At 20.1% G+C, this 14,651-nt stretch overlaps 4 protein-coding genes across 4 annotated transcripts; all 4 read right to left on the bottom strand.

Moving 5' to 3' along the window:
* Window positions 1-2,071: 2,071 nt before the first annotated feature.
* Window positions 2,072-3,081, bottom strand: PY17X_1470601 (PIR protein; the record flags this gene model as incomplete). The annotated part of the gene is made up of 3 exons (XM_022955881.1): window positions 2,072-2,137; window positions 2,224-2,946; window positions 3,067-3,081. The coding sequence occupies 3 exons, from the start codon at window positions 3,079-3,081 to the stop codon at window positions 2,072-2,074; spliced, it is 804 nt and encodes a 267-aa protein (XP_022810912.1).
* A 2,374-nt stretch (window positions 3,082-5,455) lies between these two features.
* On the bottom strand, window positions 5,456-6,558 carry PY17X_1470501 (PIR protein; the record flags this gene model as incomplete). Its single annotated transcript, XM_022955889.1, has 3 exons — window positions 5,456-5,542; window positions 5,627-6,406; window positions 6,544-6,558. 3 exons carry the CDS (start codon window positions 6,556-6,558, stop codon window positions 5,456-5,458), a joined length of 882 nt encoding a protein of 293 aa, XP_022810913.1.
* Window positions 6,559-9,033: 2,475 nt separating this feature from the next.
* PY17X_1470401 (PIR protein) lies at window positions 9,034-10,122 on the bottom strand (the record flags this gene model as incomplete). Its single annotated transcript, XM_022955896.1, has 3 exons — window positions 9,034-9,120; window positions 9,223-9,999; window positions 10,108-10,122. 3 exons carry the CDS (start codon window positions 10,120-10,122, stop codon window positions 9,034-9,036), a joined length of 879 nt encoding a protein of 292 aa, XP_022810914.1.
* Window positions 10,123-12,969: 2,847 nt separating this feature from the next.
* On the bottom strand, window positions 12,970-14,013 carry PY17X_1470301 (PIR protein; the record flags this gene model as incomplete). The annotated part of the gene is made up of 3 exons (XM_022955903.1): window positions 12,970-13,056; window positions 13,143-13,862; window positions 13,999-14,013. 3 exons carry the CDS (start codon window positions 14,011-14,013, stop codon window positions 12,970-12,972), a joined length of 822 nt encoding a protein of 273 aa, XP_022810915.1.
* Between the last annotated feature and the right edge of the window lie 638 nt (window positions 14,014-14,651).

Below are 14,651 nucleotides of genomic sequence, written 5' to 3'. Positions count from 1 at the left end.
ACATATGTTTTAATATCGAAGATAAATGACGTCCTAAAACTTAAATAATACACAAATATATAAATTTAAGAAAGTTATTATTATTACAATCCTTAAAGTATATAAATAATTATTTAATATGATAGACTAAATACTTATATACTTTTTTCTTATAATATATAATACAGTCTTTTCTAAAATAACAGTTACAAAATAAGTTGGATTGTTCCATTTTCTATCCCCAATACATAAATTTATATTGTTTTTAATGAATGTAGATAAATTAAAAAATAATTTTAATGCGTTAAATAACTTTATTTTTATTCCCATATACTTCAATTTGTAAGTATGCCTTATTGGATAATTTTATAATATATTTTACGCATCATTTCCAAGGTTTAAAACGACAATTAGCACTGAACCCGTATTTATAAGCTTAAATAAGTCTTTAAGTTTATATTGTTTTTAAAATCATACTTAGTAGATATTAGATATTAACACATAAATAAGTATTGATGCTAATTTTAAAGTATAATAGAAAACTATGTTTGATTAGGTTATTATTTTACCATTTAATAGGAGAGAGATAAGATATATTAGCCTTTAATATATATATTTATATAAATATTATGCATAATTTTATCTTATATATTCTACAGTTATAGTTAATGTATATCATTCAAATAATTTATTAAAAATTCTATATATTATTAATTCTGTGGTAAAACAGCGACAATATAATATGCGTTAATATGGAATAATCAAATGACATTTAACATGAATTGAGTCTTTAACCATTTCATCATTGATTCATATTTTTAGAATATTAAACCATATATCCCAAATTGAATCTTTAACATATATATAGCATTGATACCTTTATAATGTATTATTATGTGTCTTTTCGATAAAATTAATATTAATATTTAATTATATGAATTTTCCACAATAAAATAATATTTAATATAAGTTATTCGTAGAGTATTTTATTATTTTATATGTATAGGCATATAATAATAACATTATTTTGTCATATTATTTATAATTATTAGAACAAAGCATGAAATTTTATTAATATGCTTATATTTTGTCTTTTAACTATTTTAAATGTAATATATGTATACCTCAAAATATAAAATTTAAAAATGAATAGCGATTAATCTAATATTATACCTTTATAGTAAATAAATTAATGTATATAGAACGATTTATATTATTTGAATTTAAAACTTTAGCATAAAATTATATTATATATATCGAAAGTTAAAAGGATAGTATGCCTATATCTATAATGTAATTTTTATGTATTACTAAAAATGTTAGATGCATAAAACATCTTTTATAGGTATTGTTGTGTTGTTGAACCTCGATCGATATTTTATGAATCTATATTTTATTATTATCTATTATGCATTGAAAATATGTTTAATTAATGTTAAAAACACACATATTAATATGAAGATATATTATAATATAGGCAATTGTTCCAAATGAATCATCTTATAATAATACCCAACCTCATATATAATCTATTATTACATTTCAATTGGCATAGTATAATTTAAATTAATTGTAGCACAAATTATAAGTTTCACTAAATAAAATTTTAATCAAATGAAGAAACGTATTATGTTATACATAATTCAATATAACCACATATTAACAAGTTTTATATATTAAATAATTACGATATAGAATAATATGAATTGATATATCCAATATAGACATTTTACTTTAATCATATTAAATTGATATGAACACTCGATTATATATATTATAACTTATGAAAAAATGTTATACAACCCCGTTTATATTAGCTTATCCCCATTTGGGGTTGAATATTTGGGCATCATCTCTTGATTAAACATACGGGATGATACATATATTAAATTAGTGTTTAAGTTATAAAAAATTAAATGCAATTTAATACTTAGCCCTAACCTTATTATGGGTTCCACAACATAAAAATTATATAAAAATTATGCAAAAATTACTTCGAAATAGACAGTTTCTTAAAATATATCAACTATTATTACTATTCCTGAAATAGTCACTACTCTTTGAATCACATATTAATGATCAGTTTTCTTCTTTATTTTTTTAGCTTTTCTCTTAAATGTTGTTTTTGAGATCGTTTCCGAAAACCAAATAACGAATACTAATATAAAATGTTAAGAAGCGTACGGTTATTCGTTAATGTTTACATATATAATCAAAATAATATTTAAATTCCTTATTATTTACCTTATAAGAAATCCCTAAAAAAAATGCTATTGCACCACATATAATTGCAATTGTAATTAGCGTATTTTTTATGATTGAATTTCGCGGACAAGCTACAACTGATGGGATATTACTACACCAATTAGTATTATAATTACTTTCAAATTCTTTATAATCTTTTGATAAACTTAACCATAGTTGTAAATAAGAACTTTCTTTAGTAATATCAAAAACATTTTTAACTATTTCACATTTTTCAAAAAATTCTCCAGCATTTTCTAAACATGTCTTGCATTGCCCGACTGCATCACGTTCACTATACATGTTACATAATGATTTAAATGCATCATAAAAATTAGATATATCTTTAATATCCATATTCATCGATCTTATTTTTTCTTCTATAACATCCATATTAATATTATTAGATATTTTCCCCTTATAAAAATCATTTGTTCCTATGCGGTTAGTATAAAAATCGTATAATTTGGTGATTCCATTTTGTGTTTTTTGATTTAGTTTATAACTTAACCATAAACTAGCGTATTCAAAATTTTTATCACTTTTTAAACCTTCCTCATCAATCTTATTTAGTAACATTATAAAACCAGAGATAATCTTTTCTTCATCATTACTACAGTTATTACCAGGACAATACTTATTTAATGAATCCCCGGAAATATTTTCTCTCGGTTTGTTCGGATTATCAACAAAATATTTATCGATCGAATTAATTGCATCACACTACGAATATATTTTACGAATTAAACAAAAAAATGTATTAACATAAATGGTACTATAATTAAAATTAATATAATTTATAGTAATACAACATACGAATAATATAAGAAAAAAGATATATACCACTTTAGAATCCATTATAATGAAATTCTTTTATAATTTGGAGGTTGTGCGGGGTGATGTTGTTTATATATATTGCATAGAATATATGTTCTATTTACTTAATCTCTTTACATAGCAGTTATCTTTCGTTAGACATATTATTTTTAATTTTAACTTCATATAAAATAATAATATAGTAGTATTACTAAAATCATATTATACTTATTTTATGACATTTAGCTAAATTGCCTTAAATAGAGGGTTGCTTAATACATTTTATACAAAAAATTTCTATTTTTACTAACACTTGGTAAAATTTATTGTAAAAATGGATATACTTTTATAATGAATTTAAAAAATATATACTTATACATATGCTTTAATATAGAACACAAACGTCATAAAACTCAAATACTGCACAAATATAAAAAATTAAGAAAGTTATTATTATTAGAATTCTTAAAGTATATAAATAGCAATTTTTTTAATATATTAAATTTGCATATATTTGTTTCTTATAATATATATTATAGTTTTTTCTAAAATAATAGCATTTTCAAATTTAGTTACATGCTCCACTTTCTATGAAAAATATATAAATTTATATTATTTTTATTTAATATAGATAAATTAAAAAATAATTTTAATGCGTTAAATAACTTAATTTTTATTCCTACATATTCCAATTGCGAAGTATTCTCTATTGGATAATTTTATAATATTTTTTACGCATAATTTCCACTCTCTAAAACAACAATTAGCACTGAACCAGTATTTATTAATATATTTATAAGATTAAATAAATCTTTGAATGTAGATTGGTTTTAAAATAATACATAGTAAATATTAAATATATAACACATAAATAAGTATTAATGGAAATTTTAGAGTATAATATAAAACTATGTTTAATTGGATTGTTATATTGCCCTTTAAGAGGAGAGAGATAAGATATATTTGCTCTTTTAATATATAAATTTATATAAATATTCTTTAAATGCTCTGCATTGTTCATTCTTATCTTATAATTTTATTGATATAGTTATCAATGTATGTACATTCAAATAATTTATTAAAAATTCTATATTTTATTAATTATATGGTAATGTAATGTTTTAGATTAAAAATGATTATTCAATAAAAACTAATAATATAATAAGAGTTAATATGGAATAATAAAATGACATTTAACATGAATTGAGTCGTTATAATTTTCTCCATGGATCCAAATTTTTATAATATAAAACCACATTTCCCAAATTGAATATTTAACAAAAATATAATCATTGATATCTTTATAATGTATTATTTGTCTTTTCGATAATATTAATGTTTATTATATGATGTTTTCACAATATAACAATATTTCAATATTAGTTATTGATAGAGTATTTTATTAAATTATATGTATAGGCATATAATAATAACGTATTATATTTATCATATTATTTATAATTACTAGAACTATAACATTAAATTTTATTAATATAATTATATTTTATTTTTTAAATATTATTTATTTATATCTCAAAATATAAAGTTTAAAAATTAATAGTGATTAATCTATTATTATACCTTATGATAATTAAATTAATATATATATAACTATTCCTACCAATATAAATTAGAACATTAATATAAATGCAAATTATTGAAATGAAAAAAATGATTATTATATATATTTATAATTTATAAATTTATTATAATATATCTATAGTACATTTTTTATGTATTACTAAAAATGTTAGATGCATAAAATGCATTTTATAGATAACGTTGTATTTTCGATTTTCGATCGATATTTCATGCATCTATATTTTATGAATATATATTATTACAGTTCAGTTGGATAACATGATTTAAATCAAAATAAATATGATACAAGTTATAAGTTTTATTAAATAAAATTTTCACTAAATAAAAAAACATATTATGATATGCATAATTCAATATAGCTATGGGTTATCAAGTTTTATATAATGAAAATTATTACATTGCATAATACAACTTCATATATATTCAACATTTATATTAATATATACAATATAGACATTTTGTTTTAATCATATTAAATCGACATGAACACTCAATTATATATATTATAACTTATAAAACATGTTACGAAATTCATTAAATATTAGCTTATACCCCTTCTTGGTTGCGTATTTGGACTTTTAATTTCATCTTATGATTAAAAATACGGAATTAAACATATATTAAATTAGTGTTTAATTATAAAAATTAAATAAAGATATAATACTTAGCCCTAACCCCAATATGGGTTACATAAACACAACCCTGACCCACAACATAAAAATTATATAAAAATTACTCCTCAATAGACAGTTTCTTATCGTATACCAATCATTATTATTATTCCTGAAATAATCATTACTCTTCGAATCATATATTAATGATTCATTCTCTTCTTTAAATTTTTTATTTTTTCTCTTAATTTTTGTTTTTGAAATCGTTTCCGAAATCCAAATAACGAATACTAATTAAATTTTAAAAAACGTATTATTTTGTTAATGTTTGCGTATATATAATGAAAATAATTTTTCAAGTCTTTATTATTTACCTTATAAGAAATTCCAAAAAAAATTCCTATTGCACCAAATATAGATAAAACTATAAATAATTTGTTTGCTATCGACGAACTTGATGATGTAACTACAGACATTTGTGCAGAACATTTTGTTGTTATCTCTGGAAGGGATCTAAAACTTTTACATTTATTTTTTAAATTATTATAATCATTTGATAATGTAGACAATGCTTGACAATAGGCGATATCTTTAATATTATTAGGATCATTAAGTTCTTCATATTGATTAACAAATTTATTAGCTTTTTCCGAACATTTTGTGCAATTTGACATGTTTCCATTAAATTCAGTATAAATTTCACATAATAATTTAAATGCATTATATAATTTAGATACAATATTATTATCCATTTTCAAATAATATTCTTTTCTATCAATAAGATCTTTATAATTTTTATACTCCGTAACACCCTTTATAGAATTTGTATACTTTTCTTGTTTATTTATAAATGTAGTATAAAAATGTTGTTGATTGGTGAGTCCTGGCGCATTATCCTTTAGGTTTAACATATAACTTAACCATATCATAATGTATTCAACAATATTCATATAATTTTTTTTATATTGCGAAAACAAATCAGAACTCCCAAAGAATGTATATAACAAATATAAACATACAGCATTAATTTTTTCGAGAGGATTCTCACAGCCATTATTACAATAATCTTTGAAATGTTCATCTTTAAATGTATACTTTTCTTCACTGTTCAATTGATCGGGGAATTTATCCCTTACTAAAAGGAAGTTCTTACACTAAAAAAATATTTAAAAACAATTATTAGAAATGTGCATTATTGAAAATTTTATTAAAATAAAGTTTAATGATATTTATATATAATACAATATCAAAAAATGTAAAGGAAATTATTATTATTAAAAAATGCATATACTATTTCGGCATCCATTATAATGGGATTTTATTTTAGATTTGTAAATTGAGTAGGAGCATGCTGTTTTATATCACTGCACCAAATATGAGAGGCAAATACTTTAACCCTATATATAACAACTGTCCGTAGTTAAATATATTATAAATTTTTAATAATTAAATTATTATAAATAATAAAATAATATTATTAGTAAAGAAACGTTATATTCCTGTTTATCATAATTAGCTAAATTACCTTAAATAGAGGGTTGCTTAATACATTTTTGATTAAATATAGATATGATGCATTTTATACAAAAAATGCTATTCTTACTAACATCTGGTATAACTTTATTATAAGAATTAATATACTTTTATAATGAATTTAAAGTATGTTTGAACATAAAAAATGAATATATTTATATCTTATGTTTTAATGATTGCCTTTCTAAAACTTAAATACTGTATATGTCTAAAAAATAAAAAGTTCTATTATTACTATAATCCTTAAAAGTATATAAATAGTAATTTTTTAAAATATATTAAATACTTATATACTTGTTTCTTATAATATATAATATAGTTTTTTCTAAAATTATAGTATTTTCAAATTAAGTTACATGCTCCACTTTCTATGCAAATTACATAATTTATATTTTTTTTATTTAATATAAATAAATTCACAATTCATTTTAATGAGTCTTATAACAATATTTTTATTTCTATATACTTCAATTTATAAATATTACGTATTAGATAATTATAGAATATATTTCGCGTATCATTTCCATAGTTTAAAATACCAATTAGTACTGAATCCGTACTTATGCTATTTATAAGCTTAAATAAGTCTTTGAATGTAGATTGTTTTAAAAATCGTGCTTAGTAAATATTAAATATTAACATATAAATATATATTGATGATATTTTAAAGTATAATATAAAACTATATGTATTAGGTTGGTATATTGCACTTTGAGAGGAGAGAGATAAGATATATTTTCTCTTTTAATATATAAATTAAGTTGAATATTCCTTAATTTATCTACATTATTCATTTTATCTTATATATTATATTGTTATAGTTATCAATGTATATACATTCAAATAATTTATTAAAAATTCTATATTTTATTAATTCTACAAAAAAACAATGATAATATAATACGCGTTAATATTGAATAATAAAATAATATTTAATATTAATTAAATATTTAACCCTTTCTCTATTAATCCATATTTTTAGAATATAAAACTACAATTTCCAAATTGGATCTTTAACAAATATAAAAAAATTATCCCTTTATATGTATTATTATGTGTCTTTTTGATAAATTTCATATTAATATTTAATTATATGAAGTTTCCACAATAAAATAATATTTAATATTAGTTATTAGTAGAGTATTTTATTAGATTATATGTATTGGCATGTAATAATAACGCATTATATCTATCATATTATTTACAATTATTATAAAAAACTATAACACTATATTTTATTAATATACTTATACTTTCTTTTTTAAATCTTTTAAAATATTATTTATTTATACCTCAAAATATAAAGTTTAAAAATTAATAATGATCAATCTAATATTATACCTTTATAGTAAATAAATTAATGTAAAAATAACTATTTCTATAATTTGAATTTAAAATATTAACATAAAATGATACTAAATACAATTGAAAAATAAAAGTATAGTATACATATTTTTATAATGTAATTTTTTATTATTATGCATATTTTTATTGTGTTATTAAAAATGTTAGATGCATAAAATGCCTTTTATAGATAACGTTGTGTTATCGATCTTCGATCGATATTTTATGAATACCTATTATATATTGGTAATATGTTTAATTAACAATAAAAATATACCCATTATCCTGAAGGTATGTTATACTGTAGGAAACTGTTATAAATGAATCAAATTATAATTATACTCCGATATATAAAATTATTATACTGTTCGGTTATAAAAATACGATTTGAATCAAAATAAATATGATACAAATAATAAGTTTTGCTAAATAAAATGTTTCATCAACCAAAGAAACATTTTATTTTATACATAATTCAATATAGCCCCTGATTAACAAGTTTTATATAATAGGCAATTATGATATAGCATGATATGAATTCATATATAATCAATATAGACATTTTATTTTAATCTTATTAAATTGACATGAACACTCAATTTAATATATTATAACATATGAAAAAATATTATGCAATACATTTCATATTAATGGATATGTTCCTTTTGGAGTGCATATTTAGACTTCATTTCGTGATTAAACATACATTTATAGTAAATATATTTAGTTAGTGTTCAAATTATAAAAAATTAAAGATATAATACTTAACCATAACCCCAATATGGGTCTCACAACATAAGAACTATATAAAAATTATGCAAAAATTACTTCCTAATAGACAGTTTCCTAAAATATATAAATCATTATTATTATTCCTAAATTGTCACTTTCTTCGAATCATATATTAATGATTCATTTTCTTCTTTATATTTTTTAATTTTTCTCTTAATTTTTGTTTTTGAAATCGTTTCCGAAATCCAAATAACGAATACTAATATAAAATGTTAAGAAACATATGATTTTTTTGTTAAAGTTTGGATATATTTAATGAAAATAATATTTTAAAACGCTATGTTTTTTAACTCATTATTACCTTATAAGAAATTCCTAAAAAAAATGCTATTGCACCAAATATCGATAAAACTGTAAATAATCTGTTTCCTATCGACGAACTTGATGTATCTTCAGATGCTAGTGCAGAAATTTTTGATGCTAGCTCTGAAAAAGATGGAATATTGCTACATTTCTTATTTAATTTATTATAATCAGTTAATAAAGCGGGCAATATTTGATTATTTGGGATACCTTCAGCATTACTGCCATCTTTGAGTTCTGCATATGTTTTAACAAACATAGTAGCATCATTTAACAGTTTGTTGCCATCTGTATTCATGGATTTATTAGCATACATACTACATATTAATTTGGATGGATGATAAAATTTAGAAAGATCTTTAATATTAATATTCAACAAATCTTTATGGTTCTCTATGAAGTCATCAAGACTTGTAAATTTATTGGAATCACCATTAAAATTACTATATTTACCACCAGTTTTTACATGATTAGTATAAAAATCGTTTATTGTGGTAAACGTTTCCTCTGTGTTTTGATTTAATTTGTAACTTAACCATAAAATAATATATAGAAAAAATGGTTTATTATAGTTAATAACACCATCTTTAGTTGGGTATTCAGTAAAATATTGTCCAAGTAACCATAAAAATCCAATCGTAATTTTTTCGAGTTCAGTATTACAGTCTCCACTAGGGCAGTATCTTTTGTAATTTTGAATAGTATTAAGTTCAGTTGTTGCGGGGGTGCCTAATTCATCGGGTAAACACATCCTCAAAAGATCAATTTTTCCACACTAAAAAAACATTTAAAAAAAATTGATAAAAATATGTATTAATAAAATGTTATTAAAATAAAACTTAATGAAGTTTATAGGAAATATAATATAAAAAAGTGTATATACTAGATTATCATCCATTATGATGGAATATAATTTATAATCTCTAGGTTAAGGGGATATCATGTTATATATATATACTAAAATAGATAATGCAATTATTTAACCCTATATACAGCAATTATTTGTAGATAAAAATATTTTTATTATTCTTGATATCAATTTAAAGATAATATGGAACAATATATACTTTTTGGTAGTTAGATAAATTGCCTTATTTTGTGGGTTGTTTAATACATTTTTTATCGTATGTATATATAATACAATTTTGCATATACTGTTATCCTTAATAACACTCATATGAGCACTATTATAAAAATTAAAGTAACATTGTAATGAATTTATAATATATCTCCTTATATGTATGCTTTAATATAGAAAATAAACGTCATATCTTTTGTTTTAATAGCTGTCCTTTTAAAACATAAAAACTGTATAAATATAAAAAATAAAAAATATTATTATTAGTATAATTTATAAAAGTATATAAATATATTTTTTCTAATATATTTTAAATATTTATATACTTGTTTCTTATAATATATAATACAATTTTTTTTTAAATTATAACATTTATAAAATAAGTTGTATTGCTCTCTTTTTTAATTGCATATAAATAATTTTAATATTATTTTATTTAATATAGATAACTTTACAATATATGTTAATGAGTCCAATAACTTTATTTTTATTCTTATATAATTAAATTTAGAAATATACCTTATTATATAATTTTATAATATATTTTGCACATATTTCCCACGGTTTAAAACGACAATTAGGACTAAAGCTGTATTTATAAGCTTATATAAGTATTTTAATGCATATTGTTTTTAAAATAATACTTAGTAAATATTAAATATATAACACATAAATACGTACTGATGAAAATTTTTAAGTATAATAGAAAATTATGTGTATTAGGTTGGTATAATGCACATTGAGAGGAGAGATAAGGGAAGTATGATTTTTTAAGACAAGGATGTACCCATATAAGATTTACTTATTCTACATATTTTAATTATATTTTCTACCATTAAAACTTTCAATTAATGTATACATTAAACATAACTTAGAATTATTACTTTTCTAAATATTAATTTGCTTTTATATTTGATAATAAACTATATTTAGTTTTATGATGAAAAACAATATTTTTAAGAAGACTATAATTATTAATATTATTTTGCTTGACAGTGTTAATTCTAATATTATCGCATTAAAGCATATTTAAATGAATTTTATAATATTTCATTTTATCTTGTATGCATACAATTTTATTCTTATTACAAGTTTAATAATATATATAATTAATATATATCAACATATTCGAATCAAATGAATTTAATGATTTGTTCGTATTTAATACTTTATTTATTGTTATTACTATTATTATTGTTACTGCTAGATCACTGTATAGTACAACGGAATAATTAATGCCCTTAATATAAATACTTTAAATCAATGTATGATATGTCTGTGATTCATTGTTTAAAGTATAACATTTTGTAACATATATACTACCTCGTAAAACGATATATTTATAATACATATTTGTTAATTTATATATGATAACCTAATAAAAATAATATTAATTCAAATTAAATTAATTATTATTTGCCTTTTCGATAAAATTAATATTAGTATTTAATTATATGAACTTTCCACAATAAAACAATATTTCAATATTAGTTACTAGTAAAGCATTTTATTAAATTATATGCATAGATATATAATAATAACGCTATTCTATCTATCATATTATTTATAAGTATTATAACAAAATATGATATTAAATATTATTAATATAATTAATATAATTATATTTTTTTAACTATTTTAAATATAATATATTTCTAATTTATATATAATTCAAAACTATAAAGTTTAAAAATGGATATTGATTAATCTAATAGTATACCTTTATAGTAAATAAATTAATGTATATATAAGTATCTCTATTATTTAAATTTAAAACCTTAATATAAATATAAAGAAAATGATATTATATACAATCGAAAGTTAAAAGGATAATATACATATATCTATAATATAATTTTTTATTAATATGTATACTTTTATATATTACTAAAAATATTAGATGCATAAAACATATTTTATAGGCATTGTTGTATTGTCGAATCTCGATCGATATCCCATGCATCTATATTTTATGATTACCTATTATATATTGGTAATATGTTTAATTAACAATAATAATATTCCCATTAACCTGTAGGTATATTATAATGTAGACAATTGTTCCAAATGAATCTAATTATAATTTATACTCTGATATATAATATTATTATACTGTTCGATTATCAAAATATGATTTAAATTAAAACAAATGATACAAATAATAAGTTATACTAAATAAAATGTTTCACCAAATAAAGAAATACATTGTATATTATGATGTGGGTAATTCGATACAGCTCTGGGTTATCAATACTTATATAATAGGCAATTATGATAAAGCATAATATGAATTCATATATAGTTAATATAGACATTTAATTTTAATCATATTAAATCGGCAGCAACACTCAATTATATATATTATAATTTATGAAAAAATGTTATGTGACCCTTTTTTGGTTGCATATTTAAACTTCATCTCGTGATTAAACATACGGAATGGCACACATATTAAATTAGTGTTCAAATTATAAAAAATTAAAGATATAATACTTAACTCTAACCCGAATATGGGTCCAACAAGCACAACCCTAACCCACAACATAAAAACTATATAAAAATTATGCAAAAATGGTGACCAAAAATTACTTCGAAATAGACAGTTTCTTAACATATATCAATAATTATTACTATTCCTGAAATAGTCACTGCTCTTCGAATTATATATTAATGAATCATTTTCTTCATTATATTTTTTATTTTTTCTCTTAATTTTTGTTTTTGAAATCGTTTCCGAAATCCAAATAACGAATACTAATATAAAATGTTAAGAATATACGATTTATTTGTTAAAATTTGCATATATAATCAAAATAATTTTTAATTTCCTTATTATTTACCTTATAAGAAATTCCCAAAAAAATCGGTATTGCAACAAATATAAATGCAATTGAAATTAGTGAATAAGTTAGAATGGATGAAAAATTATCACATTTACTTTTTAAATTATCATAATCATTTGATAAAATAGACAACATTTGAATATATGAATTCTTTCCAGAATTACTAGAATCTTTCTTAAGTTCTTCATATTTGTTTAAAAATTCATTATTATATTCCAAATATTTCTCGCATTTTGGATTGACGTCATCAAGTCCATCATACATGTTACATAATAATATAAATGCATCATAAAATTTAGACATATATTCAAAATCAATATTCAGAAAATCCTTATTTTTATTTATAAGCTCAATATAAGTTGTATTCTCCGCAAAATCCTCTATAGATGTTTGATACTCATTGAGATTTTTCATATGATTAGTATAGAAATCCATCAAATTAGTGATTCCATTATCTGGTTTTTGATGTAACTTATAACTTAACCACGCCAAAATGTATGCAACAACATTGATTTTACTGTTTGCGTAATACTCATACAAATAAGAACCCATAAAAATTCCATTAAACAAAAATAAACACCAACCGTTAATTTTATCGATATCATTATATGAATCTTTAGTAAAATGCGTTTTATATCTACTATCATCAATAAATTGATAATCTCCATTTTTCAGTTTATCGGGAAACCAACTCCTTACAGCAAAGAACAAATTACACTAAGAAAACATTTAAAAAAGTATAATAAAATTATACGTTAATGAAACTCTTATAAAATAAAGTTTTATAATATTTATATATAATACAATATCATAAAATGTAAAGGAAATTATTATTATTAAAAAACGTATATACCATTTCCTTATTCATTATAATGGGATTTTATTTTTGATTTATAAATTGAGAAAAATCATCTGTGTTATATACACTACATCAAATATCTGACGCTAATACTTTAACCCTATATATAACAACTGTCTGTAGTTAAATATATTATAAGTTTTTCAATAATTAAATTAATATAAAATAATATTGTTACTAAAGAAACGATCTATTCCTTTTTTCGATAACTACTAAGCTGCCTTAAATTGGAGATATTTAATACATTTTGGTCATATCTATAATGTAATTTATGATTATTAATAACATCCATTATAATTTTATTATAAAAATTTAAGTAGTTTAGTAATGAATTTAAAATACTCCCTCTTATATGTGTGTCTCAATATAGAAAAATACAAAATTTTTTCATGCTTTAATAAGTATATTTATATCCTGAACCCGTAAATATATAAAAATTAATAAATCTATTATTAGTATAATTTTTAAAAGTATATAAATATTTTATATACTTGTTTCTTATAATATATAATATAGTTTTTTCTAAAATTATAACATTTACAAAGTTACATTGTTCCATTTTCTATGCAAATTATATAAATTTATATTGTTTTTAATGTTTCCGATAACTATATTTTGATTTCTACATACTTCAATTTATAAATATA

This window comes from Plasmodium yoelii (genome assembly GCF_900002385.2).
Source record: "Plasmodium yoelii strain 17X genome assembly, chromosome: 14".
NCBI lineage: Eukaryota > Apicomplexa > Aconoidasida > Haemosporida > Plasmodiidae > Plasmodium > Plasmodium yoelii.
The sequence above is the reverse complement of the archived record's forward strand: the minus strand, read 5'-3'. Positions and strand labels throughout refer to the sequence as shown.